General features: G+C 36.8%; 6 protein-coding genes and 1 long non-coding RNA gene across 8 annotated transcripts; 5 read left to right on the top strand and 2 right to left on the bottom strand.

Annotated features, from left to right (window-relative positions):
- Positions 1 to 244: 244 nt before the first annotated feature.
- Positions 245 to 2361, bottom strand: LOC125212780 (GDSL esterase/lipase At1g28590-like). Its single transcript, XM_048113038.1, has 5 exons — positions 2053 to 2361; positions 1772 to 1975; positions 1385 to 1533; positions 754 to 1033; positions 245 to 669 (listed from the first exon to the last, which is right to left on the bottom strand). Exons 1-5 carry the CDS (start codon positions 2333 to 2335, stop codon positions 407 to 409), a joined length of 1179 nt encoding a protein of 392 aa, XP_047968995.1. The 5' UTR covers positions 2336 to 2361; the 3' UTR covers positions 245 to 406.
- Positions 2362 to 3271: 910 nt separating this feature from the next.
- Positions 3272 to 5625, bottom strand: LOC125210582 (pyruvate decarboxylase 1). Its single transcript, XM_048110120.1, has 4 exons — positions 4813 to 5625; positions 4125 to 4686; positions 3649 to 4044; positions 3272 to 3578 (listed from the first exon to the last, which is right to left on the bottom strand). The coding sequence occupies exons 1-4, from the start codon at positions 5427 to 5429 to the stop codon at positions 3408 to 3410; spliced, it is 1746 nt and encodes a 581-aa protein (XP_047966077.1). The 5' UTR covers positions 5430 to 5625; the 3' UTR covers positions 3272 to 3407.
- A 1822-nt stretch (positions 5626 to 7447) lies between these two features.
- On the top strand, positions 7448 to 8339 carry LOC125210583. Its single transcript, XR_007174376.1, has 2 exons — positions 7448 to 7548; positions 8108 to 8339. It is a non-coding gene; the product is annotated as an uncharacterized LOC125210583 (long non-coding RNA).
- A 603-nt stretch (positions 8340 to 8942) lies between these two features.
- On the top strand, positions 8943 to 11100 carry LOC125212002 (GDSL esterase/lipase At5g45920). Its single transcript, XM_048112002.1, has 5 exons — positions 8943 to 9249; positions 9322 to 9537; positions 10346 to 10413; positions 10508 to 10669; positions 10760 to 11100. The coding sequence occupies exons 1-5, from the start codon at positions 9151 to 9153 to the stop codon at positions 10917 to 10919; spliced, it is 705 nt and encodes a 234-aa protein (XP_047967959.1). The 5' UTR covers positions 8943 to 9150; the 3' UTR covers positions 10920 to 11100.
- Positions 11101 to 14331: 3231 nt separating this feature from the next.
- LOC125213907 (magnesium-chelatase subunit ChlI, chloroplastic-like) lies at positions 14332 to 17385 on the top strand. Of its 2 annotated transcripts, none has more exons than XM_048114699.1 (4): positions 14332 to 14514; positions 14663 to 14775; positions 15019 to 16079; positions 17035 to 17385. In XM_048114699.1, exons 1-3 carry the CDS (start codon positions 14409 to 14411, stop codon positions 16072 to 16074), a joined length of 1275 nt encoding a protein of 424 aa, XP_047970656.1. In that variant the 5' UTR covers positions 14332 to 14408; the 3' UTR covers positions 16075 to 16079; positions 17035 to 17385. The 2 variants fall into 2 exon arrangements, with proteins under 2 accessions (XP_047970656.1, XP_047970657.1); XM_048114700.1 differs by having other exon boundaries at positions 17038 to 17385.
- Positions 17386 to 18730: 1345 nt separating this feature from the next.
- On the top strand, positions 18731 to 22178 carry LOC125213908 (protein IQ-DOMAIN 9-like). The gene is made up of 6 exons (XM_048114702.1): positions 18731 to 18962; positions 19669 to 19781; positions 20039 to 20206; positions 20482 to 20709; positions 21210 to 21323; positions 21402 to 22178. Exons 2-6 carry the CDS (start codon positions 19707 to 19709, stop codon positions 21765 to 21767), a joined length of 951 nt encoding a protein of 316 aa, XP_047970659.1. The 5' UTR covers positions 18731 to 18962; positions 19669 to 19706; the 3' UTR covers positions 21768 to 22178.
- Positions 22179 to 23173: 995 nt separating this feature from the next.
- Positions 23174 to 24416, top strand: LOC125213909 (nudix hydrolase 11-like). Its single transcript, XM_048114703.1, has 3 exons — positions 23174 to 23576; positions 23663 to 23782; positions 24145 to 24416. The coding sequence occupies exons 1-3, from the start codon at positions 23181 to 23183 to the stop codon at positions 24346 to 24348; spliced, it is 720 nt and encodes a 239-aa protein (XP_047970660.1). The 5' UTR covers positions 23174 to 23180; the 3' UTR covers positions 24349 to 24416.
- Positions 24417 to 24435: the final 19 nt, after the last annotated feature.

Genomic DNA, 24435 nt, shown 5'->3' on the forward strand with positions numbered 1-24435 from the left:
TGTCGTTATATGAAATTAATATTCAGCTTTTATACCACTGACTCGTGCCATTACGTTAGTCCAAGCTCTCTCGTCACTTAAAAATTTTGAGCCGAAAATTTGGCTAATTATGAAAAGGCAAAAATATGAATTCAATATCCATCTTTTATTCCATTTAATTAGCAAGAATTAATTAGGAAACAATGTGGGCTCTACATATTTTCTCTACATACTCTAATTTTCTTAAATATTCGTACTAAACATGTGACCAATTCTCACTTCTTTATTCCCATTCAATAATTTTCATTTATTAAATACACGAATAAATACAACCTGAGTAAATTAAGCTATTGCCTCAATAAATAATTAAATAGAAGAGGCAAATTAAAATCACATACAAATAAGCACCACATTTGAATGTTGATGATTAATAGTGATAAACTTGATCATCATCCCTGTTGAAGGCAGGACAAGCAGTGGTGATATGAGGAATGGTGTAGGGTCCTTGAAGCAAGCCTTGCGCTATGAGTCGGTAAGCTGCTTCCGTCAAGTGTAAGCCATCCCAACTAGCATATGAAGCCGGATCATCACATGATCTCGCCGGAGGAATGCCGCACTTCGCCGTTCCGTTGAAGTTGTACGGCCCTCCCCCTCCACAGCAAGCGCTCAGAATAATATCCTTTGAAAATCCTGCACTCACAACTCAACTAATCAAATCCAATTTAATTACTCTAGATAAATAAACATTAGATTAGTATGGTTTCGAAAATGCACCGTATTCGGCTGGTGAGAGATAGAAGCGCATTGCAGCATTGTAATAATCCGCGTAGATCAGGACTGCGTGAGGATAAAGCTCTCGAATGCGGCTTAGTTCCTCCTGGAGGAGCTGGTTGTGGTAGATAGCGAAGTCGTTAGGCCCATTGAGGCATCCTGTTTTGGGATCATAGTCTTGGGCATTGCTACTATCCTTATATGCTGCTAAACAAAATGGAAAGCAGCCTATTGGTAGATTCCCAGGGACCATCAACGTCTTGGCACCAAGCTTAATCAGTTCCTGCATTTGATTGCATCGGAAAATAAGTTAAGTTGCAAGCAATATACTCCCTCCGTCCCGCTTTAGCAGTCCCATTGACTTTTCTGCACTCGTTTTATAAAAATGATAATAAATAGTTAAAGTGGAGAAATAATAAAGTAAAAAAGAGAATAATGTAGATAAGACTCTTCTCTATATTATTCTCTTTTTTACTTTATTATTTCTCCACTTTAACTATTTATTATCATTTTTATAAAACGAGTGCAGAAAAATCAATGGGACTGCTAAAGTGGGACGGAGGGAGTATTAAGGAATTTAGGACTATATAAAGCTGGCAATATAATACTAATGTGGAGTTCGAGATATTAGTACTTCAATGGTGGAGCCGATATAGTGAATCACTAGTTGAATGAGCGGTTGCATCTCCTCCAAACTCGACCCTTGCATGATCGGATGGTTGTAATCGTTTCCACCGATCTCTCCCATCAGAACCAGAGACTTTTGCATTAACTTTCTCCCATCTTATGTCAGTGATAAATCAGAAAACCAAGTGAAATTCTTCTAATTAGATACTTCCTTTTTTTCCCTTATTTTGCGAAGACGAAGATGATATACTAAATAGTTAAAATGGAAAGAAAATAAAGTAAGAAATAGAATAATATAAAAAAAAGTGTATATACATTATTCTATTAATTACTTTCCTTTCTCGCCACTTTAATTATTTACTGATTAATGTTGGGGATGAGTATTTTATAGTACCTGGAACTGTGGCTAAAAATTGTTTGAGCCAATCAATTTGAGTTCCAAGAGAGACATTGGTAACAATATTAGGGAATCCAATATTCCCCAAAAATTCAGAATCAAGAGCAGTAGCTCCGATAACCGCAAAATTGACTCCTTTGCTGAAGCTCCGATCTCTTCCAGTAATGTACGGCTGCACCAACGGCAGCCCCAAGCTTTGAGCTGGCCGGCCAGAATGTTGAGATCTTTTCAACTACTTCAAAAAAAAACAACAAAATAATGTGTATATAATAGCATACCGATGAAGTCAATGACGAGACGGCCGTCGGAGCATCGTCCGGTGGGGCGGTGGAAGAAAGTCCGGCCGTAAGGCGGCAGAATACAGGCCGGCGTATGGGTGTCGGATACGAGAATTGGATAGTTACCGGTATCAGCAAGCGAATCGCCGAAGCTGACGATGGATTCATAGCATCCGGCCGGCGATTGGCTGCTAGCTGACCGGATTAATGCGATGATTATGGTTGCAAGTGCAATGACCATTTTGGAGAGAACGAGTTTGGTAGGGGATTCTAGTCCACTCATATCTGCTTATGTGCGTATTCCCAAATAGAGTGTACTATATTTTTCACTTTCCAAAAAAGGAGTGTCTATTGATATGTTCTTGAAAATGATATAGTGCATCATATATTTATGGAGTATAAAAATCATCATTATTACCGATATAAATCAATAAATGTAATGTAATACCAAATTCATCTTAATAAATATGAAATATTTGTTTATTAACACAAGATTTATTAGTATTAGTTTTGAGAGTTAATGAATAAAAAGTAAAGTAAGAGACAGTAAAATAGAGATGATGTTGTTTCCATTTTGAAAAATATTTAATTTTTATTGAAACAATCCAAAAGAAGGAAAAAATAGTTCTTCCAAGCACGAATATTTTTATATGCATTTGATTTTAAAAGACTAATTTATTTGAGAAAATTATTGGTGTTGACATGTCATTTATGCTTTTTTTTTCTTACTTATTTTGCGTTTTCTTCTAACAAAACACTGAAAATGAAAAATATTATTAAGTCATTTAATTTTTGTGCAACAAATATGATTTATATTTATATAATTTCAATTTACTTAATTTGGTGCAAGACAGATTGTTCTTGTCGTTAAAAGTGCACATGATGTACAAAACTTTACACTGTATTACTCCACGTCATACAATTCTAAAACATTTTCACATCAAAAAGGTCACCAATAAGGTGATTTTTCTAACAAAGAAAACATGAAATTTCGTCAAAAGAGTATGTACCAATATAACCAAATGACTAGTTAATGATTTCGATATATTTAACATCCGATTCGTAATTCAAGTTTGATGATTCGATTATACTATATGATTATCATTTCACTTAAATAGAACAGTAATTTTAAAAGCATCAATAGTTAAGTATTACTCTATAATGCAGTATTACTCTATAATGCAGTATCAATAGTTAAGTATTACTCTATAATGCAGTATTCCCAAATAACTCTTTCTTCATTATACACTGGCTTAGTTGCATATGAACCGAAGAAATAAAAACGACACGCTCCTATTACAAAAGAGCAACGCAAATTCAGAGCAAGCAGATTTTTATTTTGTCCATTGATTATCTTATTGAGGATTGGGAGGTCGACTATTAGCAGCAGAGACACGAGATCCCCATTCCAGCAGCTCTTTGCTCGTGTCATCCTTGTGAACAAACACTTCAATGAAGCACAACGACTCCTTGTGCGTCTCTGTCGCCGTTGCTATGGCTTCCACCAACTCATCTTCCGTTTTCACCTGCTCCCAACAACATGTTAGACACACAACTACTCTAATTCACATTGATCATGAATGTATGTGTGATTACCTTTGCAGTCCAGCATTTGCCTTCTCCATTGTGAATAGCATCCACAAGGCCTGTGTAGTCCCAGTTCTTGATCACATTGTACGGCCCGTCGTGTATCTCGACTTCAATCGTGTATCCACCGTTGTTGATTAGGAATATGATGCTCTTCTGCCCACATCTTATCATGGTGGATATATCCTGAGCCGTCACCTGGAAACTTCCATCGCCTATGCAGGCAATGACGCGCTTATCGTTAGCAGCCTGCGCATAGCCAAGAGTTGCACCAACTGACCACCCGATTGATCCATACTGCATCTGAAACTCGTACCCACAATTCTCCGGGAGACGAAGCTTCTGACAGTTGAACCATGAATCCCCTGTCTCTGAGATCACTGCACTATTGCCACTCAGCATTTCCTGTTGTGCAATTCAATGATTGATGTCAAGGATTTCTACTTCAACTTAGTACTAGTGTTAATGTTTATTAGTAATATTACCTGGATGTGCTTGAAGAGGATGTTAACCCTCAATGGCTCATCCTTATCGTGTCTCAGAGCAATGCCAGGAGGGACATATATCCTTCGGTAGTTCTCCATAGCCGTGGTGTTTCTCTTCAGCCTCTTGGCCAATGCGGTCAGGAAATCAGTCATGAAAACCCAACCAAAGGAAGGGCCGTTGCCTATGGTCACGCGGTTGGGCTGCACGATCACAGATTTCTCCTTCTTGATCAACAGAGAGTAGCCGACCGAGCTGTAGTCGTTGAAGATAGGGCCAAGGAAGATGTATGCATCAGCCGATTCCACAATCTCGCCACAGAAGGAGGTGCTCACCGCTCCCCAGTAGGTGCCTATGAAGTGCGGATGACTCTCCGGGACGAGTCCCTTGCCCGAGGGCATCACGGCTATCGGATAGCCACAAGCATCTGCGAGTTCAACGAAAGCCTTTTGCGCCTTTGAAAACCTCAGCTTTGGTCCTCCTATAATCACTGGCTTGACTGCTTTATTCAGAAACTCGGCCGTTGCTTCCACTGCTGCTTCAAGACCAAGCTGATTGCTAACCCTGTCCAAATCAACAGAAATGAGATTGCTGTTGTTACAGACCAAACAGAAGAACGCATCCCAAAATGACTACGCTACATTCCGAAATCAAGAAAAATATAAATAAATAAAATGAGACGGGACTTACTTTGGAGCAAGAAAAAATGGGACAGGCTCTCTGGCAAAAGTAGGATGAGGAATGGCAGGCAAATTGCAGCTTATGCTTATATAAACAGGCTTACTCTCTTTCAGAGCAGTGGAAATGGCGGTATCGATCAACTCATGGGCATCATCCAGGTTATTAACCACGGCCTGAAAACAAGTGACGGTCTGAAAACAGCGGAGCTCCTGGGTGAAATCGGGCAGGCCGATGGTGTGATGCAGGATCCGATTGGTTCCGTAATCGTTGGAGTTGGGGCCGCCGACGATGCAGATGACAGGCAAGTTCTCGCTGTAGGCCCCGGCGATGGCGTTGAGCACGCTGAGGCCGCCCACGGTGAAGGTGACGGCGCAGGCGCCGACACCCTTTGCCCGGGCGTAGCCGTCGGCGGCGTACCCGGCGTTGAGCTCGTTGCAGCAGCCGATGAGGTTGAGGCCGGGCTCGTCGATGAGGTGGTCGAGGAGGGTGAGGTTGAAGTCCCCTGGGACGGAGAAGACGTCCGTCGCGCCTATCTGGACCAGCCGCCGCGCCAGGTGTCGGCCTAGAGTGCCCGATGACGCGGCGGCGGATGGGGCGGCGGGGCAAATCGCGTTGCTGGAATTCATTTTTGATCTGTTTGTTATGGTTCAGTTGTAAGAGAAGTGATTGGTTTGGAGATAGAAAGATGGCAGAGTTGAGGGGATTTATAGGGGGGAGGTTTTGGTGGAAGTGAATAAACACTGTGGGCAGTGTGTGAGGAGAAGATGCAGTGTGGAATTTAGTGTTGACGGTATTGTTTGTCGCCAAGGAGGCGATTGATTGAAATGTTTATGATTGTTTACAACTTATTGGGTGAATAATGTTGCTTTATGGGTTATAAAATGTGGAAAATAGTGGTGGATTAGCAAAGCATCTCCGAAAACAAGAGGCGTTACTTTTTGTGGTATCCAATAAGCGCAGGTGGTTTAATACTATCAACTGCTGCTTATGCGATTCCGAGGTTATGTCTCTAAATTTCTGCTAGATACTACTAATATCAAATGGTGAGCTTTATTTTTAACTTTATCTTCATAAGGAGATGGTATTAATGGCGTGGAGAACCTCCTCTGGTATCGTATTTGTTAAATAATTTCTTCTTGACCAATACATATGCAACTGGCAAGTGGGTGGGTCACCATAAAATATTGTACAATTACAGAAAAGGCAGTTTAGGCCCAATGGGCTTTAATTAATATATACCAAAAGAGTGGACTGGGAAAACAGAAGAAGATTTTGAAAACTTTTCATGATTGGCCTACTCATTACTGTTCATCTCGATTAATATTTTGGCATGGTGAAAACTTTTCAAACGCCAAATTCATGGAATATAACTGAAATGAGAAGTATTCAGACTTCAGGTGATGCTCTATATCCTACCTTTTTTTTTCTTTTTCTTTGGGGGGGGGGGGTTGCAAAGTTGAAATTTATAAATGGTCCATATATAACTATTAAGTTGCCCACACACGGCTCATATTATCGTCAATACCTTAAACTAACCATATAATAATCACATATGCGTCCTTTATCACTTTTAATTTACTTCACCGTTCTATGTTTATAATAGATGCATATCAGGCAAAAATATTGAAAAATAAATATTTAATAGTATATAAAGTTAAGATAATAAAGTAAAAAAGAGGATAAAATATGAGAGATAGCGTGTATTGATTTATGGCAATTGTAGAAGTGTATTTATTATATTGGAATGATGAAAAAAAAATATGACTTTATTAACGTGGAACAAAGCGAGTACTATTTTGAATAAAAATGATTCTAAATCCCTTAAAGTATATCTAGATTTTATATTAAAGCTAGAATACTTGTATTCTACATTTTTATTAAATACTAATCTGTTATTCTCTTTGTTCTAAGATAGTATCGACATTTCTATTGAGCATGGAGCTTAAAAGATTGATATTTTCAAGCTTATATTGGAGAGAACAAAGTAGGAGAAGAAATAAAGTATAAAAGAGAGAAAAGCTTTTGCCAATAATTCATAATTTATATATATATATATTTTTTTTTTCTAGTGTAATATTATTTTTTTATAGTATAAATCTTTTAGAATTAATATCAGTTTATCTATTTTTATATATAAGTATTAAAAAAATTTCTACATTAACTTATAAGTAATTTATACATTTAAATATATTTATCGATAAAAATCATTCACTAATTTTTAATAATTTTTATATTTATATACTCCAGTAGATAAAGGTTTAATATATTTTGTTATGTATATTATTTATTAAATTGAATATATTTTGTATATTGTGTATTGTATATGTTTGTAATAGGACAACGGTTTCATCAGTGATTCACTCGATCTGACCGGTTGAACTATAAACAAATAGCTTCGTCGGTTTATTTATTGATTCGGTTTTTAAAATATTGATAAGGTTTTAAAAATTTAAAGAGAGGGATAAAATGTGACATCCCTAACCCGAAACTTACATTATTTTGCATATTATCATATTATTTTGTCATTGCATAATAAATTGTCATTTATACTATATAGATATTAAGTGTGCCATAAAAGATATATTTATGGTTATGATCGACTCACTATAATCGAATATATAGATAGTTTTCATAGAAAGGGAAACAGAATGATACATAGTTAGTAGAGGAAAATTAGAAGAAGAAAGGAAATAAGAATTGTGGATCGCAAAACCAGAATCAGAATTTAGTTCAATTATTTATCAGGTGTGTATAAATCACACTTTTAATTTTATATGTGATATTTGAGTGATTGTTAATTATTGAATTTGATTGAGTAATTGAATTATATGGTGTGAAATTTACATGGATATGTTTTATATATCATGTTGGAATTATTTGATTGAATATAATATAGATATGTAGTTGATGACATTGATATATGTTACATGTGGTTTTGAAAGTACATGAATCATGTGATTAAAGAGGATCTGTGACAGCCTTGCACTGGATCTGAAATTTTAGAGGGACCTATGAGTCCAATACAGAGGGACCTTCGGGTCGAATACAGAGGGACCTATGAGTCCAATACAGAGGGACCTTCGGGTCATAGAGGAATCCCGGGCAGATACCAGACTTGATTTGTCACATAATAATAAACTGCGCAGAGTGGCATAATGCATATTTATATGAATTATTTTTAATATATGTTGTTTATTGTTGAATATTTTGGCTAGAGAATATGTTTGATTTTCGTGATGTGAAATTAAAGGTATGGTTTATATATACTGAGTTGTGGCTCATATAAACCACTAATATTTTTTAGGAATAAGAGATTAGTGAAGTTTTTGGTTGACGTTGGTCGTAGGAACTCCACATGTTATCAGGGTCGGCGGCTGACACGTTTTGGCAACCTTCTCCTCCTCATCATTTTTGCATATAAATAAATGTGTAGTATATAGAGTGGTGAGAGGGTACCACTACGGTTTAGAATGTTTTGAAACATGTACTTGTTAAATATTGGTTTTTGAAATTATATAAAATGTGCATTTCATTTACTTGGCGGGTGGATTATTTATTTAAAATCTTGAATTTATTTATAGTAAATGCATACGTCATAAGGGTTGAGGTGTGACATAAAAGATTGGATAAAAGATTGTTGGCGGGTTGTTGAGTATTTAAAAGAAAAGGATAAGAATAACGTAAGAAAAAATAAGTTTATGACTTTTAAGATAATTTGTCTTTAAAAATATGAAAAAGGAAATAAAATAAAAGAAAGAAAGATAGTAAAATATTTTATTTATTTTCTAGATAAGGGAACAGATAAAATAATAAAGAAAGTGAATTTATCTATTACTCTTTCAGACCCACATAATTTGACTTAGTATTTCATTTTGGACTGTCGCACAATCATTTTTAATAGTAGACCTCATATTTCACTAACTTATTCCTACTCATATTTTATTATAAAATTAATATTTTAAAAATAGGACTCATATCCCACCAACTTTTTTAACTCACTTTCCATTAGATTTCTTAAAATTTGTGTCAGGTCAAGGTGTCCCAAATTATGTGGGATGGAGGGAGCAGAGGGTAATTTGCCGATTTCTTATCAATCCAATTTCGAAAGGTTATTAAAAACAGCCCATGGAAATGCGCAAAGAGCACACGGTCTACGCATACTACAATTAAATACAGAACCAACCAAATTTACTAGTCTAAAAAGTCCTACACAAAATCCAGCAACCACCTCCCATTACCTAATAAACTAGAATTCTAAATCGAAACTGCTGAAAACGTTTGATTGGGAGAGATTAGGATTTAAATAGCGCATTGGAAATAACAAGAATAGAGAGTGTGATCGGAGAAATGAGACCCAAGATTTATCTGTTCGGCGACTCAATCACCGAAGGCTCCTTCTCCAACGGCGGATGGGGTGCTTCCCTCGCACATCACTTCGCTCGCAAGGTAATATTATAGTACTACAGTTATATGTATGGCTGTGGTTGGTTTTGACTTTTGACTACTTGACGATTGAAGGCGGATGTGGCGTTGAGAGGCTATAGCGGTTACAACACCAGATGGGCTCTCAAGGTCATTAACAAACTGTTTCCGGCGGCCGGCGACGCTCCGCTGGCGGTGACGGTCTTCTTCGGCGCCAATGATGCCGCGCTACCGGACAGAGACAGCGGCTTTCAGCACGTGCCGCTTGATGAGTACAAGCAGAATCTTCTCGCCATTGTTGCTTATTTCAAGGTATCCACATAAATTATCTAATAATAATTCAACTGCACCCTGCACGTGGCCGCCCCACCACCGGCACGCGCGTGCCGATTTGGAAATAGAGAAACTTTCTTTTTGAGTTGTCTTGATTCATTAATGTATTACACCTAGATTGTTTGGAAAAATAAATAATGTGGAGTAGTTTATGGGAGTGTTACTTGTATCTTAATGAATGTGTAAAGAATTTTACTCCCATATTCAACAAATCAAAATAAAGGAGCCGATATGTTTAGGAGATCATTCCAATTTAATATGAGCAGCATGGCCCTTTCAAAAAAAAAGCAATATTGGCCGCACGCGGCCATCATTGATTGGACAATGGATGATTTTGCTCTCTCCTAGTGTATATATGCCTATTAGAAACAGTGGTGGTAATTACTTTGAACATATGTTGGATAATGACACTTTACCTATATTGATGATGTGACAATGACTCATCAACTATCATACTACCATATATGAGTTGTATATACTATAAATGTGGAGAAATGTTACTAAAACAAAGTAGTAGCTTTTGTGGCACTTATTGCTATCATTATGCATGGACTTGCCTGTCATTTTCACTACCTTTAACTTATTGGTTTCTCTTGTTCTTACTCTTTCTTGATTAATCCCCTCACCAATTTGTCACTTGGGAAATGTGGTATTAACTGTTATAGAGATATTTTAACACTGATGATCAGTACATAAGTTGATGCAAATGCAATGTAAGGGCCTTGCTTTTTCAATATAGAATGTAGTGCTTATGCTATGTGGTGATTAATGCTGATGATGACTGCAGAAGCAATGGCCGTCCACTCGCATCATCCTCATCACACCTCCTCCAGTCGATGACAATGCACGTCTCATGTAATACGCTCCTTGCTGAGTAATTCTATTACATAGATAGCTAGCATTTTGAAGATGCTTGATGTCTATGATTCAATCATTTAGCGTATTGCAGGTACCCGTTTGTTGAGAAACCTCTTGGGCTTCCGGAGAGGACAAATGAGGCTGCTTGCCAATACGCCAAACAGTGCCTCGACGTTGCAGCTGAATGTGGGCTCCCAGCTATCCCTCTCTGCGAAAAAATGCAGCAACTTCCTGACTGGAAGTCTCTTTTGAGGTTCTCTTCTCTCAAGTCTCATCATATTTTCTCTACCTATAACTGCCACTATTTTCCGACCCTGAAAAATATCCCTCTTCCAAAATGCAGTGATGGCCTGCACCTCAGTCAGAAAGGCAATAAGTTTGTATTCGAAGAAGTGATTAGTCTTCTAGCTAAAGAAAAAATAAGTCTCGAGACGCTACCAGCAGATCTCCCACTCATCTCTGAGATCGACCCTAACGATCCGCTCAAGTCGTTTGCGAACTAAATGGAAGAGGACGACCTTTTGCGCAAGCTTTCAGTTCACTACAATAATATATCTCTATACCAAAACTAAACCAAGACCATTATCCTGGATCCAAAATCTTATATATATGTGTTGCTCTTGTCTTCTTCTATTTAAGTTGCTACTTATCACAAGTTCTATATATGGTGTACGTTGAACGTTATGAACATATTTATAATAATCCCTTGATAGCAATACTATTAAAATTTTTCTAACTCAATGTACACATGATAAAATGAAGAGTGATCAAAATATGACCTTCACTAAGATCAGCATTGAGATGCATGTGGAAACTGAAACTGCAGCCATCTTTTTAATTCTTTCGCAAATCTTTGGAAGGAAAAACAGTAACATCAACTAGAGCTAGAAGATGGTTTAAGTAGCAAGCATACAAAAATGGTTGGAGTATGTATCGAATATATCAAAAAAATATGAGAGAAAAAGTTGTTGATTTGGGTCTTGTTGAAGATCCAGGAAGATATATAGAGATGCAGGTCATGTTGTTGGCGCCGGCAGTACATGCAAATGGATATACTTCACACGTGACCTCTTCTTGACAACCCAAAAGGCAATACGACTCAAATAATCGTGCAACTGAGGGACCTGAATTGCCACAGGCAATATATATATGCATGGTAGTTCCTTTTCAAAAAGAATGTGCACTTGGTATAATGGATTATTTAGGTAATCTTTTGCATTTTAATGGAGCTCGAAAGTGATTATCCTTTATAAAAGCTGGTGGACTAGTGCAGATGGACGCATTTGTAAGTTGGTTTACTTTTACTCGCATTCGACAAACCTATTGTTTTCAAGTGGCGGCTCGATTGGCTTATGACCATGATTTATACAAGGGATAATGGTCATAAATGATGAAGTTTGGTCAAATTTTGATTTGTACCATGAACATTGTAGATATTAAATCATGAAGTTTCAATTTTTTTTAATTGTCTCATCTATATGCACAAAATGTCATCTTTTACAATCATCAAAATGACATGTTTCATTAAAATAAATATTTTTTCTTTTATATTCATTTATTTTCTCATTTATCTTCTTATTTTATTGTATTATTGTTATTTTTAACATTACAAAAGATGTCCATTTGTGCATGGCAGAGACAATTGTGAAAAGATTGAAATTTTGTGATTTAATATTTGAATTCTAAATTTCATGGGATAGATCATAATTTGACCAAACTTCGTGATTTAAATGACTATTATCTCATTTATATAATAAATGTATATGGAATTATTAGTCGGGTAAACTCAAAATGTGTATAATTATGATGAGATAAATGAATCTTTTAAGTAGATTATCCAAAAGATTGTTTTCTTATGGACTTAAGGAAATTCTTTAAAATAATCATATTGCCCCTTAGCGTCATCCAAGTGGTGAAAATCTCTCTAGTCTCTATGGGATCGAATTTCACCTGATATATGCCTAAAAAATGTAAACTTTTTACCTTTTCTTTAGACACAAGCTCATTTTTTTTTCCCGCAACTTGGTACGGATACATAAAATAAGCTGAATGTTTAATTTATTATAATCTTGTGTCCATTTTTGTCACCTTAATTTCCAAATAACATGGTTTAAATTAATAAACCTAAATATGAAACTGTGAGAAAATTATCTTCCTGAGTTCATGTGGAGAAACATTAGCATCCTTCATTGATCACAAGCAAAAGATGTAAGTACATTATTAATAACCACTCTCAAAAAAGATGGTACTATTACATTCTCATAGGAAGATCATCGTAAGCCTGCGGTGGTGGTGCGGATCAGGCCCTCCGGGACTGGATCTCTCAGGCCACTCATGGCCGTTACTCTGGGTCATCTTGAACTGAGCTTCGAATGCGCGTCTGGCCATTGTTATAGGCTTAACAGGGCGAGCCGCAATCACTGCAGATGAAAATAGGAGCAACAAAGTTATAAGCCACATGGAAAACTTCATGATGGTTAATTTTTCTTAGCAATCTACTGTCTAATTAATGCAAGTGTGATATAGATAAGGTAGTAAGTGAACATATATATAGCATTCATTTGAAGTGAGAGAAAAGTGATTCAAAAACCACAATATTTTGACGTTGTGTAATTAGTTCAAGAGCTAGCCTCATTTGCATTTGAGGAAATGAGTTGTGCGGATGATGTGTCCATTAAACTAAACATGAAAAATCCAAAAGCAGCTTTCTGCAAGTCAAATGCAAATATGGTTGGTTAATGACTTGAACAAGCCCAAAATTACAGCAATGCATCAATACAATTTGAGTAGATGCTGATGCAGAAGACAAGAACTGTATAAAGTAAACCATTTGTAAACAAACTAGCAGCGTAATGTATGATGCCATATCCAGACATCAAACATTCAGAGTCAGACTTGATCATATATTTTATTTTTGAACATATAATTTAATCTGAGTTAAACACGTTACCAAATCAATTGACGTACAATTTTAATTTTGTAAATAAAAAGGGTAAAGAGTCCATTTTGTCCCATCGTTTTGGACGTTTACCACCGTTAAGGTAATAACCATTTAATGCCCAATGTTTCATTGTTTAGAATAAAGTGTGCTGCAAAATATTTCTAGTGATCGAATATCAACGCGTGACAACTAAAATTACATGTCAATATGCGAATTACAAGTTGATTACACAAAATTACACACTCATTACTTAATCGACATGTGAATGTGATTTCAGTTGTGACGTCGATATTCCGACTGCCATAAATTTTTTACAGGACAATTTATTTTAATACAAATAAAACGATGGATTTTTTCTCAATCATAAAGTTTGGATCTGTTCTCAATCATCTCTACCATTTCACACACTACTATTTCACATCTCTTCAATTATTCTCTCTCATCTTCTCAAAAATGAATCTCGGCGACTACGATTTGAGTACATCGGATGGCTGCAGACGGGCCTTGACTCGAGCCTTGTTCGATGCCGTTAATGAAGCCGCAGGCGGAATGCTTGGCACAAATGCAACGGGAGGCGGCGGCGGTGGCGCGGGTTCCTCGGCCGATACGACGTCGGATGTATGTCCCGCGCGAGCACGACGTAGCTCACGAACGTCTGTTCGCAGATTATTTTTCCGAGCAACCACGGTGGGTCCCGAATATTTTCCACCGCCGTTTTAGAATGAGCCGAGATCTTTTTTTCCGCATTGTGCACACGTTGGAGGGACGTAATGAATACTTCCAGTTTTGCCGTAGGTGATCCTTACAGAAATACAACTCTCTAAATATTGGATATCAAGTAAGAATTGGTGGGCCCCACCCATTTAATTAGCATCAATTTTCAATTCTGCTCAAAGTCAGTTAATTAGCAATGTGGATGGGTCGTTAGGAAATCTGATCCTTATCTTCACCACACACAACACAACAAACCCATACAACCTCCCAATTAGATTTCCGCCACTCCAAATCCCATTCCAACTAACACACTACACATACTGACTTCAACTTCAACATGGCTGGGATTATCGGAGCTTCCTCCACTGCACCAATCTTTGCCTCCAGGCCCCTTTCTTCTCACTCATCACCAACTCCCTCTTTCTCCCTCCACCCCTCTCCTGGTACATTTCCTTTTCAACTTTATCTTCAATCTTTACAATGTTCAACTCTTGTGCTTCCGATTAAGCTTCAACTTCCCGTTTCTATAAATTTGAACAATACTGCAAATAGAAGTTTAATTGGAGTGTTTTTTTTAATTAATTGACGTAGGGCTAAGTTCAGGGAGGAAATTCTATGGGGGAGTTGCACTCCCCTTGAAGAAAGGGCGCTCTCATTTACATCTCTCTATTTCCAATGTTGCCACTTCTCCCGCTCAAGAAGAGGTACTAATTTCCTGCCATTCTATAATTTAAAATGTGTTTTTCCCCCCAAAAATTGCATGCTTTGATGCTGTAGATATGAATGTAATTGTGTTTAACGGCAATCATTGATTCTCATTTTTGGTAATTGTGGATAAGTAATGTCATAATACTGTAAAATCATATGTTCCTCATTTCATTTAATTGGCTATCAGAATATAGATAGAATCTATTGCACAAGTGAAAAACTACATTATGGATGATCAGGTTCAGAAGCTAACTTCTTCCAAGGAGAACCAGAGGCCAGTTTATCCATTTGCAGCTATAGTTGGGCAGGATGAGATGAAACTGTGCCTTTTATTGAATGTGATTGATCCCAAGATAGGAGGGGTGATGATCATGGGTGATAGGGGGACTGGGAAGTCTACCACTGTTAGATCTTTAGTCGATTTACTCCCCGAAATCAGAGTAGTCTATGGGGATCCATTTAACTCGGATCCAGAGGATGCTGAAGTGCAGGGGCCGGAAGTACGTGATAAAGTCATGAAAGGTGAACAGCTCCCTGTTGTTTCCACCAAAATCAATATGGTTGATCTGCCTTTGGGTGCCACAGAAGATAGAGTTTGTGGCACAATCGACATTGAGAAAGCTCTTACCGAAGGTGTGAAGGCGTTTGAGCCTGGCCTCCTGGCTAAAGCCAACAGAGGGATTCTGTATGTGGATGAGGTTAATCTTTTGGATGATCATTTAGTGGATGTTCTACTGGATTCTGCTGCCTCGGGTTGGAACACTGTCGAGAGAGAGGGAATCTCAATTTCGCACCCAGCCAGGTTCATACTCATTGGATCTGGAAATCCGGAAGAGGGAGAACTGAGGCCACAGCTTCTCGACCGTTTTGGAATGCATGCTCAAGTTGGAACAGTGAGGGATGCTGAGCTCAGGGTCAAGATAGTCGAGGAGAGAGCACGATTTGACAAGAATCCTAAAGAATTCCGGGAGTCCTACATCGCAGAGCAAGAGAAACTCCAGCAGCAAATTGACTCAGCCAGGAGTGCCCTTTCCTCCGTTACAATAGATCATGATCTCCGAGTAAAAATCTCCAAGGTCTGCGCTGAGCTCAATGTGGATGGACTGAGAGGTGATATAGTTTCGAATAGGGCAGCAAGAGCATTGGCGGCTCTCAAAGGAAGAGATAAAGTAACAACAGAGGATATTGCCACTGTCATCCCAAACTGCTTAAGACACCGACTTAGAAAGGATCCTCTGGAGTCAATCGACTCAGGCGTACTCGTGATTGAGAAATTCTACGAAGTTTTTGGCTGATGGAGGTAAATTTTCTTCTAATTTTCCAGTGCAAGGTTTATATTTGTATGAAATGTACTTGGCTATTCAATTTTGGAGCTGCAAAACAAACAGATAAAGCTCTAAGCATTTTGTGTTGTATTGGTGAAACTTTGAGTTAATGTTGATAGACAAGAAGTCAAGATGCTATAATCCAAGAATATACTCATTTGGTAGAATGAAGTTAATAGGTTAGAATTTGTTCAAATACTCATCTTAATTTGCAATTTTTAGAGTGATATGATATAATACATATAATCTGCTGATGTTATTCTATCTATTGATAGAAAATAAAAGACACAATACTATTTACAGGTAGGATTAGCCTTGATTCTGTTTCCTATCTAATTTTCCAGTGTAGTTTACTTTACTTCCAGTTCAGCTATAAATAACAAAGCATGTATTCTTGTGGCTAAAATCTTAAATCTCGATAAATATTAAGACAAGCAAACAATAAAATAAATAAAATTAAATAAAGAATTGAACAGCGGAGATATATCTGGACTTATAGAATCATTGTTTGTAGGTAAATCGACCAATTATATTTGTGATTACTTTATTTCAGATAAAGACGAACATGCACGGTGCACCTAAATATTAGTATTCCTCAAAACCTACAACCCTCTTTCATAATTTATGTAATCATAATTTCCACAATTTGTACTCAATCACCCACCTTAATTTGCTGTTTGACATAACCAAATAAAAATTGTTTATTTTTAAACAAATTTGATTTTATTTTTTCAACTTAGTTGGTGATTTTTTTACTCTTTCACCTCGAGGTACTATATTTTAGTTCAACTTTATCATTTTTATACCTTCATAATTCATTGCATCTTAGGCTTTAAGAATGTAAAAGAATATGAGAACAACTAAATTTTTTCTATTTTTAATCGAGGGATGTTTTTGATATTGTGTTTGAACTTTGTTCTCCTCGCATAGAAGAGACGGATGTCGCGTGTGCAGCCGGGGAATGGTAAAAGAGGGGCGGCGACTCCCAGCACATGGAGAAGACGATTTCCAAATCACCGGTCAATTATTTTATGGAGTGTTCGAATGAGAAAAATGAAAGAGGAATCAGAGAAGTATAGTTCGTGGAGTGTTCGAATGAGAAAGAAGAAAGACATGTTCTATATTTTGTTGATTATGCACACAAAGGTATCAAACATAATGTTCTAGACTAAAGTAGTAAAACAAGTACTCCTATATGTAAGACTAATTTCCGACTTTAGTTTTTAAATAATAATAGCAAGTGTTGATTGCATAGTAAATTAAGAGTATTTTATTGAAGAAGTCAAACTGCATTTCAATTAATATGAATTCATCTGATTTATTTTAAAATATTGAAATGATCCATTTTTTAAGAACAGGAAAGAAGTAATCAACAAGATTGGTGTTCCAGCTGTTCCAAAACTAGTAAGTTGCTCTTCAGAACAACGTGACATGCAATTCGGATCAACCTACAACAACTTAAACTACTTATGAGTTTTTAAAGGAAAAACCAAAGTACTTAGGCGTTAATTATTCCTCTGAAAAATGAGTTGATTATTCAAAAGTAAGACATTTAATTTAATACCATGATAATGCCAGTTGCCAGTTTACGGCAAATATAAGTAATGCTCACCTCTAAATCATTGCTTTCACCAAACAGAGATGCCCATTTTAGTTGATTTGTTTTAATTATATGCTGGAATTATATATTCCCATTTTTCAAGTAACTGTATCTTATTGATTGGTGATAATATCTCTATTAAACTTTTTTCCAACGCGCTTTTTGAAGGTATTTTTATTGTTTATAGTAGTAAATATCCTTTTATTTTTTTAATACCAGCTCACTATATTAAATGACATGTTGCTAATCAGTTATGACAAAACAAGTAAGGATTTGTTATTTCGATATCATTTTCAGACATCTATAAATAAGTACTAATAACTATCAATAATTTTCGCAATTGGGTTTCTCGATTTATTTTTCTCAAGAATAACGCTCATATAAAAGTATGCTACATAACATTTATTTCTATATATACTATATGGCTGAGGAGTTGAAATACTTGAAATTTCATGTTCTTTTGAGAAGTCTAGCAACTATTATCGAATAGTACTATTAAATTAAATGGGTATGATTCAAATTTCAAATCATTCAATGATGGATTGATTGCATGTAAAATTACAAAGTTTAGTTAAATTCAAGTTTCTTTGGTTGTAAGTACTTTCCAAAATTAGAATAACAAATCATGAAATTGTGTAATTACCAAAGTTAAAGGTGTGAGGTAAATAAAAAGATACCTATTTTCATAATTTTATAAACTATTTTCATAATTTTATAAACAATTAATTATTTTAGTTTCTGGATATGTATGTACAATTTAATTAGCAAAACATATTAAATCAAGACTCAAGTTGCTATATTTCGACAAAATACTGAAGAAATTGGTTAGTAGGCTGTCGCTATAACCATATATTTATACGGAAAATAAAACTATATTACGCAGATTCGGATTTTGGGGTGTCGGTTAAACCCTCTTGATTGGGGAAATACATGTAATTTTCTTCAAATAATTGGAATCTAAAGCGACATTTTCTAATTGTTGCTACGTTTTTAGATTGATTGTTTCAAGTCTGTCTGTTTTTGAGGTCAGCAGCCGCTGGGCCATGGCAAAGCTACCCACTTTATGTGCTTTCTCTTTCCCTCTCAACCTTCTACTTCAAGTCTGCACTGTGCATATAAGCCAGCCTTTGTATTTCTTCATTTTCACTCATACTTGTCTCTCCCACTCCAATCTCCATCACTGCTTAGTATTTTGCTTGGTTATTTTGTCAGCTCTGAGAGAAACCCTTTTGCCCAAAAGGAGGAGGCCACTTCTTTGGTATGTCTGCTTCTTCAATTGCCCACGTTGTTTTGTTCCTTTCAAGAATGTTTTTTTGTTGTGTCTATAAGCAAAATGTGCCTCTCTTTTTATTTAAATTTCTTTTTTCAACTATTACTGATAGAAACATGTGTTTTTATTGTGATTCTTGATAGGATCCGAATCAGTTTAAGTTATATTGCATTTGCTTTATGTGGACTGTTAGATTGAAACAAACAAATTGAATCTGACATTCTTGATCTTATTCTGGATCTTTGAAATCCCAGTTTCATTTTGAGAACTTGATGTTCTCTGATCCACTAACTATCAGCTTCTTTTCTTTCCCATGATTTGCTTTTATGCAAGGTTTAATGATCCCTGTGATGATTAGCCTTTATTTGAGAACACACTTTGGTTCTTAACTGAGACAGAACAAATTAATAGTATCAGTTTTATTCACATGTGGAAGTACACACTGTAATTCCATCATTGAGATGGAACACAAGCTTTCTTCTTTATAGAATTTTCTCGTTCATCGTTTCGGGTTGATGATTTTTGAGTTGACTAGAGGAAATATTGTGGATTCCTGAGAAATGAAGCAATCTATGTCATATGATACTAACATCTTGTTTTATATTGAAGTACTATTTTATTAGACTAGTGAGCAAGTGCACTGAAGCTATTTCGTATACTTTGCTGTAATTGATGTGATCTATGATTTCTATAGGGTATTGCAGTACTAGTTCGAGGCTTTGAGCATTGAGCATGGGTTCAGGAGTTTGGTTTAAGAATATAATCAGCAAAAAGAAAGTGAAGGGTGGGAAATCAGGGAAAGTCAAGGTTTGAAGCTCTAATCCAAATCTTTGGTTTTCTTTGTTTTATTTTCCTCCCATGTTTTGGGAGTGGCAACATCATGACATGTTATTTGACTATTCAAGTTCAAGATATCTGAAGATTTTCGGTCCCTTCTTCTTGGTGAAAGTTTTTACATGCTGTTGTTTTTTCGGTTGCCTGATTGAATACAATTACACAAGGTTTTTTACAGAAGATAGGACGCAATTTCTGATATTGTTATCTTTTTCCATATTGTTGAGCAGAGATATTCATCCCTTGAACACATAGATGGCTGCAAAGAGGATCTTTGCTCTCTAAAAGGGTGTATAACAGTAGCCAATGGTGCTTGTCTCGACAATCAGGGCAGTGTTGGTCTCTCCAGAGAATATGTTGCTGCTAGAATGATTCAGACTGCATACCGTGCACATGCTGTATGTTATCCCTGCTCCCAATCGCTATCGTTTTAGTACATGGTTCATGACTTATTTTTTCTTACCTAGTAACTGTGTTTGTGCTAATACATAGTATGAAGGATCATTGTGATAATATTCGCCATTTTATGTGCACAATAATTTTATGTAGTAAAATGATATACGAGTGTCTGCTTATAATAGACGCATGGATTCCTGACTAATGTCATTTGTCAGTCTAGTGATTTTTTCCCCTCAAACTCTATCATTGACTGTATTTTCCTCTCCTGCTTCAGGCACGGAGAAGTCTTCGTCGAATGAGAGGAACTGTAAGGTTACAGAAGCTGGTACAGTGTGATTCCATTAAGAATCAAGCCTCGGCTACATTGAGTCACCTGCACTCATGGACCAAGACACAGGCCCAGATTAGAGCACGTCGTGCTAATATGGTTATGGAAGGCCGGCTTAAGCAGAAGAAGCTGGAGAATCAATTGAAGCTAGAAGCAAAACTTCATGACTTTGAGGTAATACAACAGTCTTTCTCTATGGAATAGTTGATGAGGTTTGTACGTAATTACGTAGGGGAAGGCCTTAAATCAACTGTGACTTAGTCCATCAATTATGATAATAAGAAATATGGAAATATGCCAAGATTTCTCCTTATGTCTGTACATTATGGCTAAAAACACTAAAAACTCAAAAAGAATGAAATGCTTCACTAAATGAAATATTCATTCTTTGATTCATTTCATTTCCTTGTGGGGACAAAGTAACTAAGTTAGAGACCCAGGACATAGTGTTATTACCCGGGAAGAGGAGAAAACGAAGGATGCATCAATGTCGTTTCTTAACATGCATCAATAGTAGGATTCGTGCACAGGAAGCCTTGTATCTCCCCTGATATATCTCAATTTCTGATTTTAAAGTGGTTCTTTTAGATATAGTAGAATAATGTGCCTCGTATTTTGTCACTTGAAACGAAGTGTGCACCACATGATGTTATCCTTATTTGAATGTGGGACAGGTGGAGTGGAATGGTGGTTCTGAAACAGTGAGTGAAGCTCTTGCAAAAATACATCATAGAGAAGAAGCAGCGGTGAGAAGGGAGCGAGCTCTGGCATATGCCTTTACTCATCAGGTTTGTCGAGTTCTAGTATTCACCGACTTCATTTTCATTTCTCAAACCTAGAAATAACGAGCAAAAAAACGCGTGCAGTGGAGGGCCAACACAATCCCAAGTTTCGGACCAGGCAATAAAGAACTCAGTAAAGAAAACTGGGGCTGGAGCTGGATGGATCGTTGGATAGCTGCTCGGCCTTGGGAAAGCCGAGTTGAAGTGCTTAACAGCCCCCAAAAAACACAGCTGGCCACCCGACACCCAAAACTGATCTCTCCTAATGGAAAGGCAGTTAAAAAGACCATTTCCCCTACGAGCAAGGCGCCAGGAAAGGCCAAATTGATCTCTCCTAATGGGAAGGCTGCCAGAAATGCACGCAAACTGTCTTACGACGCAGCTGCTGTTAAAAAAGTGAGCGTGAAGAGTGAAGAGAAGGAAAAGAAGAATGAAAAGGAAAGCTCTTAACTCCAGTTGCTTCATTCTGAAGTGTTGCAGGAGAAGTTAGCAAATGCATATGATATCAGATCAACGGGAAAATCGAGTTGTGTTTACGGTTTGACTTGCTAAGTGTGGGTTGTGCATTTGCAGATGAGTTTGTCAAAAGGAAAAAACTGAAGCAGAAAGGGGATTTGATCTGAGCTCGGCCTGCAGGAAATACTCTCTTTTCTCTCTTACATTACTGTGATTTTTTTAAGTTATTGTCATATATATTAATATATGTAATTAATCGTTAATTCAGTATTCGTATTTGGAAGCGTATATATTTATGTTGGTCTTGTACTTGGAAACCGATGAAAGGATTTTGTGGTGAGATGGTTTCGTTTGTAAATTGTATTGTTTTCTTTTTGTTTATTATATGAGCTATAGCTTTTGGTAGATATTTTAGTGAGCTAGAAGTATGTTGTGGTTATTAATGATCGGTTGCGAAGTTGTACTATAAGGATTTAGATAATAAACAGAACACACCTACACCTCTCAACAGAACCACGACGATCAATTTGTGAATGTATGATGCCAAGGGTTTAGGGTTCAAGTTCATGATGACACTGCTTTTAAATTTATGTTCATTTATCAATTAAAAAGTCACCTGCGAAATGAAAAGTCCTGATTCAAATCCCCTAAACGTAGATCATATAACTATTTTCTGAAACAGTAATTATTTCGCATATTGTTTGATCTTTGTCTTGCGAATTTAAGACGAAGAAATCTGAGGAAGAAGAGGACCGAAGGAGGGATGTATTCATTCGAAGCGACATGCAACGTAAGTATACCGTGCTCCCCAGCAGCTGTCCTGAAAGCAGCAACGAGAAGGGAAGGTACTAAAGTACCGTAGTGAGCGATAATAGTAGTCACGGAAAGCTGTAAAAGATTGAGTTCATGGTCCGGGCCTTAAATAGACGGATAAAGTAGAATAATCCTTGAATTCAATGAAACATAGACAAAAATAACAAGAAAAGTGACAAAATATAACGAACCTATTTAATAGTGATACATTAGAATGTTTTCTTAGTCAGATACTACGAAATGTTAATGAAAAAATACTCATGTAAGATTGATTTAGATGCATGAATTAACCCAACATTTATATGTTGGATTAATATACTTTTGATTATACTAACGGGAGCTGGGATTCCGCTAAAGGCCGGTTCGGTACACATATGGTAAAAAAAAAAAAAAACTTTGATTATCAATAGATTAGATAACTACCAAATAAGTCTTAATAAGCAATCAATTTGGACATGCTAAACGCACCATCAGTTATTGAGTGTGGATTAAAATTTAATGCCCAAAAAAAAAAATGTTTGTCACTAAAGTGAGCATACACCATAAAACTAATGTGTCATAAATGAGCATAAAGTGATCCTCATTGACTTATAAATGTGTTGGATCACAAAATTATTGCACCGACTCAATAGTGAAAGAAGCAAAGGCATGAGCTCCAGCAGCAATACTTCCGACCTCCGCTCAATCGCCGAAAGACTACGCCGCCACGACGACACCAATTATTCACGAATTGCCGGCGAATTGGGGACTAATCGAGCTGCAGTTTTGATCTGCTTGTTCCAAGGAAAAGGCGGCCATCTTCGCGTCATACTCACCCAGAGATCTTCAACCATCTCCTCTCACTCCGGTGAAGTTGCTTTGCCCGGCGGCAAGTGGGAAGAAGGCGACGACACCCACGCCGCCACCGCTCTCAGAGAGGCCAACGAAGAAATCGGATTGGACCCTTCCACTGTCGAAATTCTCTCCATTCTCCCCCCCTTCTACACCAAGGTACCGCCTTTATTTAATCAATCCCTCTATTTCTCAGATTCAAATTTCAAATCGATTTGAAATCGATTCAAATTTGCAAATTGCAGCGCCATATTACTGTATTTCCAGTGATCGGAATAGTTTGGGATATCAGCAGCTTCTCCCCTGTCCTTAATGCCTCCGAGGTGGAATCAGTATTCGATGTTCCACTAGAGATGTTTCTCAAGGTTGCCTATTTTTTTTTACTACTATTTTAAATTAAGGTAAATGTCAATACTTAGTCCTGAACATATGCTCATGGTCTACACTAACAATTCCGTCAATTTTTTAAAAGGTTTTAACTCAATTTTTAAACGATTTTAACCCGAAAGGGACTGTCAAAAGAATCGGTCAAAATCGGGTTAAAACCGTTTGAAAATTGATGAAATTATTAGTATATGATCAATTGTGATCCGAGTTGAAATGTTCAGGGTGCAAAAATTCAAAAGATAAAGTATAGGACCAAATCATAAAATGGGCATATGTTCGGTTTTGGTCTTTAACTCTTTAAATTAATTTGAAATGATTTTGGTCGTTGAATAATGTCCAGAATGAAAAACGAAGAGAGGAGAAGATAGAGCTGATGGGAGAAAGGTTTTTGGTGCACTACTTCGATTACCAAACGGAAAAGAGATGTTACACAATATGGGCTCTGACTGCCTCAATTTTAATCAAAGCTGCATCAATTATCTATCAACGACCCCCTGCCTTTCAAGAGCATAAGCCCACGTTCTGGGGCAGAAGTCGTCATTGAAATACCATTATTGTTGATTGTTGTTTGTAATTCTAAACTAATGGAAGATTAAGTTCATTTCAAAATTATACACATTACCCAATTAGC

This window comes from Salvia hispanica, chromosome 3 (assembly GCF_023119035.1).
Source record: "Salvia hispanica cultivar TCC Black 2014 chromosome 3, UniMelb_Shisp_WGS_1.0, whole genome shotgun sequence".
Classification (NCBI taxonomy): Eukaryota; Viridiplantae; Streptophyta; class Magnoliopsida; order Lamiales; family Lamiaceae; genus Salvia; species Salvia hispanica.

Coding starts and splice junctions, on each gene's coding strand:
- LOC125212780 (XM_048113038.1), bottom strand. CDS start 2,335: ATGAGTGGACTAGAATCCCCTACCAAACTCGTTCTCTCCAAAATGGTC. Junction 1,534..1,771: donor ATTTTTAGCCACAGTTCCAG/GTACTATAAAAT, acceptor CACTGACATAAG/ATGGGAGAAAGTTAATGCAA. Junction 1,034..1,384: donor ATATCGGCTCCACCATTGAA/GTACTAATATCT, acceptor AATCAAATGCAG/GAACTGATTAAGCTTGGTGC.
- LOC125210582 (XM_048110120.1), bottom strand. CDS start 5,429: ATGAATTCCAGCAACGCGATTTGCCCCGCCGCCCCATCCGCCGCCGCG. Junction 4,045..4,124: donor TCCTCTTCAAGCACATCCAG/GTAATATTACTA, acceptor ATTGCACAACAG/GAAATGCTGAGTGGCAATAG. Junction 3,579..3,648: donor GCAAATGCTGGACTGCAAAG/GTAATCACACAT, acceptor TGTTGGGAGCAG/GTGAAAACGGAAGATGAGTT.
- LOC125212002 (XM_048112002.1), top strand. CDS start 9,151: ATGAGACCCAAGATTTATCTGTTCGGCGACTCAATCACCGAAGGCTCC. Junction 9,250..9,321: donor CACATCACTTCGCTCGCAAG/GTAATATTATAG, acceptor TGACGATTGAAG/GCGGATGTGGCGTTGAGAGG. Junction 9,538..10,345: donor CCATTGTTGCTTATTTCAAG/GTATCCACATAA, acceptor TGATGACTGCAG/AAGCAATGGCCGTCCACTCG.
- LOC125213907 (XM_048114699.1), top strand. CDS start 14,409: ATGGCTGGGATTATCGGAGCTTCCTCCACTGCACCAATCTTTGCCTCC. Junction 14,515..14,662: donor CTCCCTCCACCCCTCTCCTG/GTACATTTCCTT, acceptor TAATTGACGTAG/GGCTAAGTTCAGGGAGGAAA. Junction 14,776..15,018: donor CTTCTCCCGCTCAAGAAGAG/GTACTAATTTCC, acceptor ATGGATGATCAG/GTTCAGAAGCTAACTTCTTC.
- LOC125213908 (XM_048114702.1), top strand. CDS start 19,707: ATGGGTTCAGGAGTTTGGTTTAAGAATATAATCAGCAAAAAGAAAGTG. Junction 20,710..21,209: donor CAAAACTTCATGACTTTGAG/GTAATACAACAG, acceptor AATGTGGGACAG/GTGGAGTGGAATGGTGGTTC. Junction 21,324..21,401: donor CATATGCCTTTACTCATCAG/GTTTGTCGAGTT, acceptor AAACGCGTGCAG/TGGAGGGCCAACACAATCCC.
- LOC125213909 (XM_048114703.1), top strand. CDS start 23,181: ATGTGTTGGATCACAAAATTATTGCACCGACTCAATAGTGAAAGAAGC. Junction 23,577..23,662: donor TCCCCCCCTTCTACACCAAG/GTACCGCCTTTA, acceptor TGCAAATTGCAG/CGCCATATTACTGTATTTCC. Junction 23,783..24,144: donor CACTAGAGATGTTTCTCAAG/GTTGCCTATTTT, acceptor AATAATGTCCAG/AATGAAAAACGAAGAGAGGA.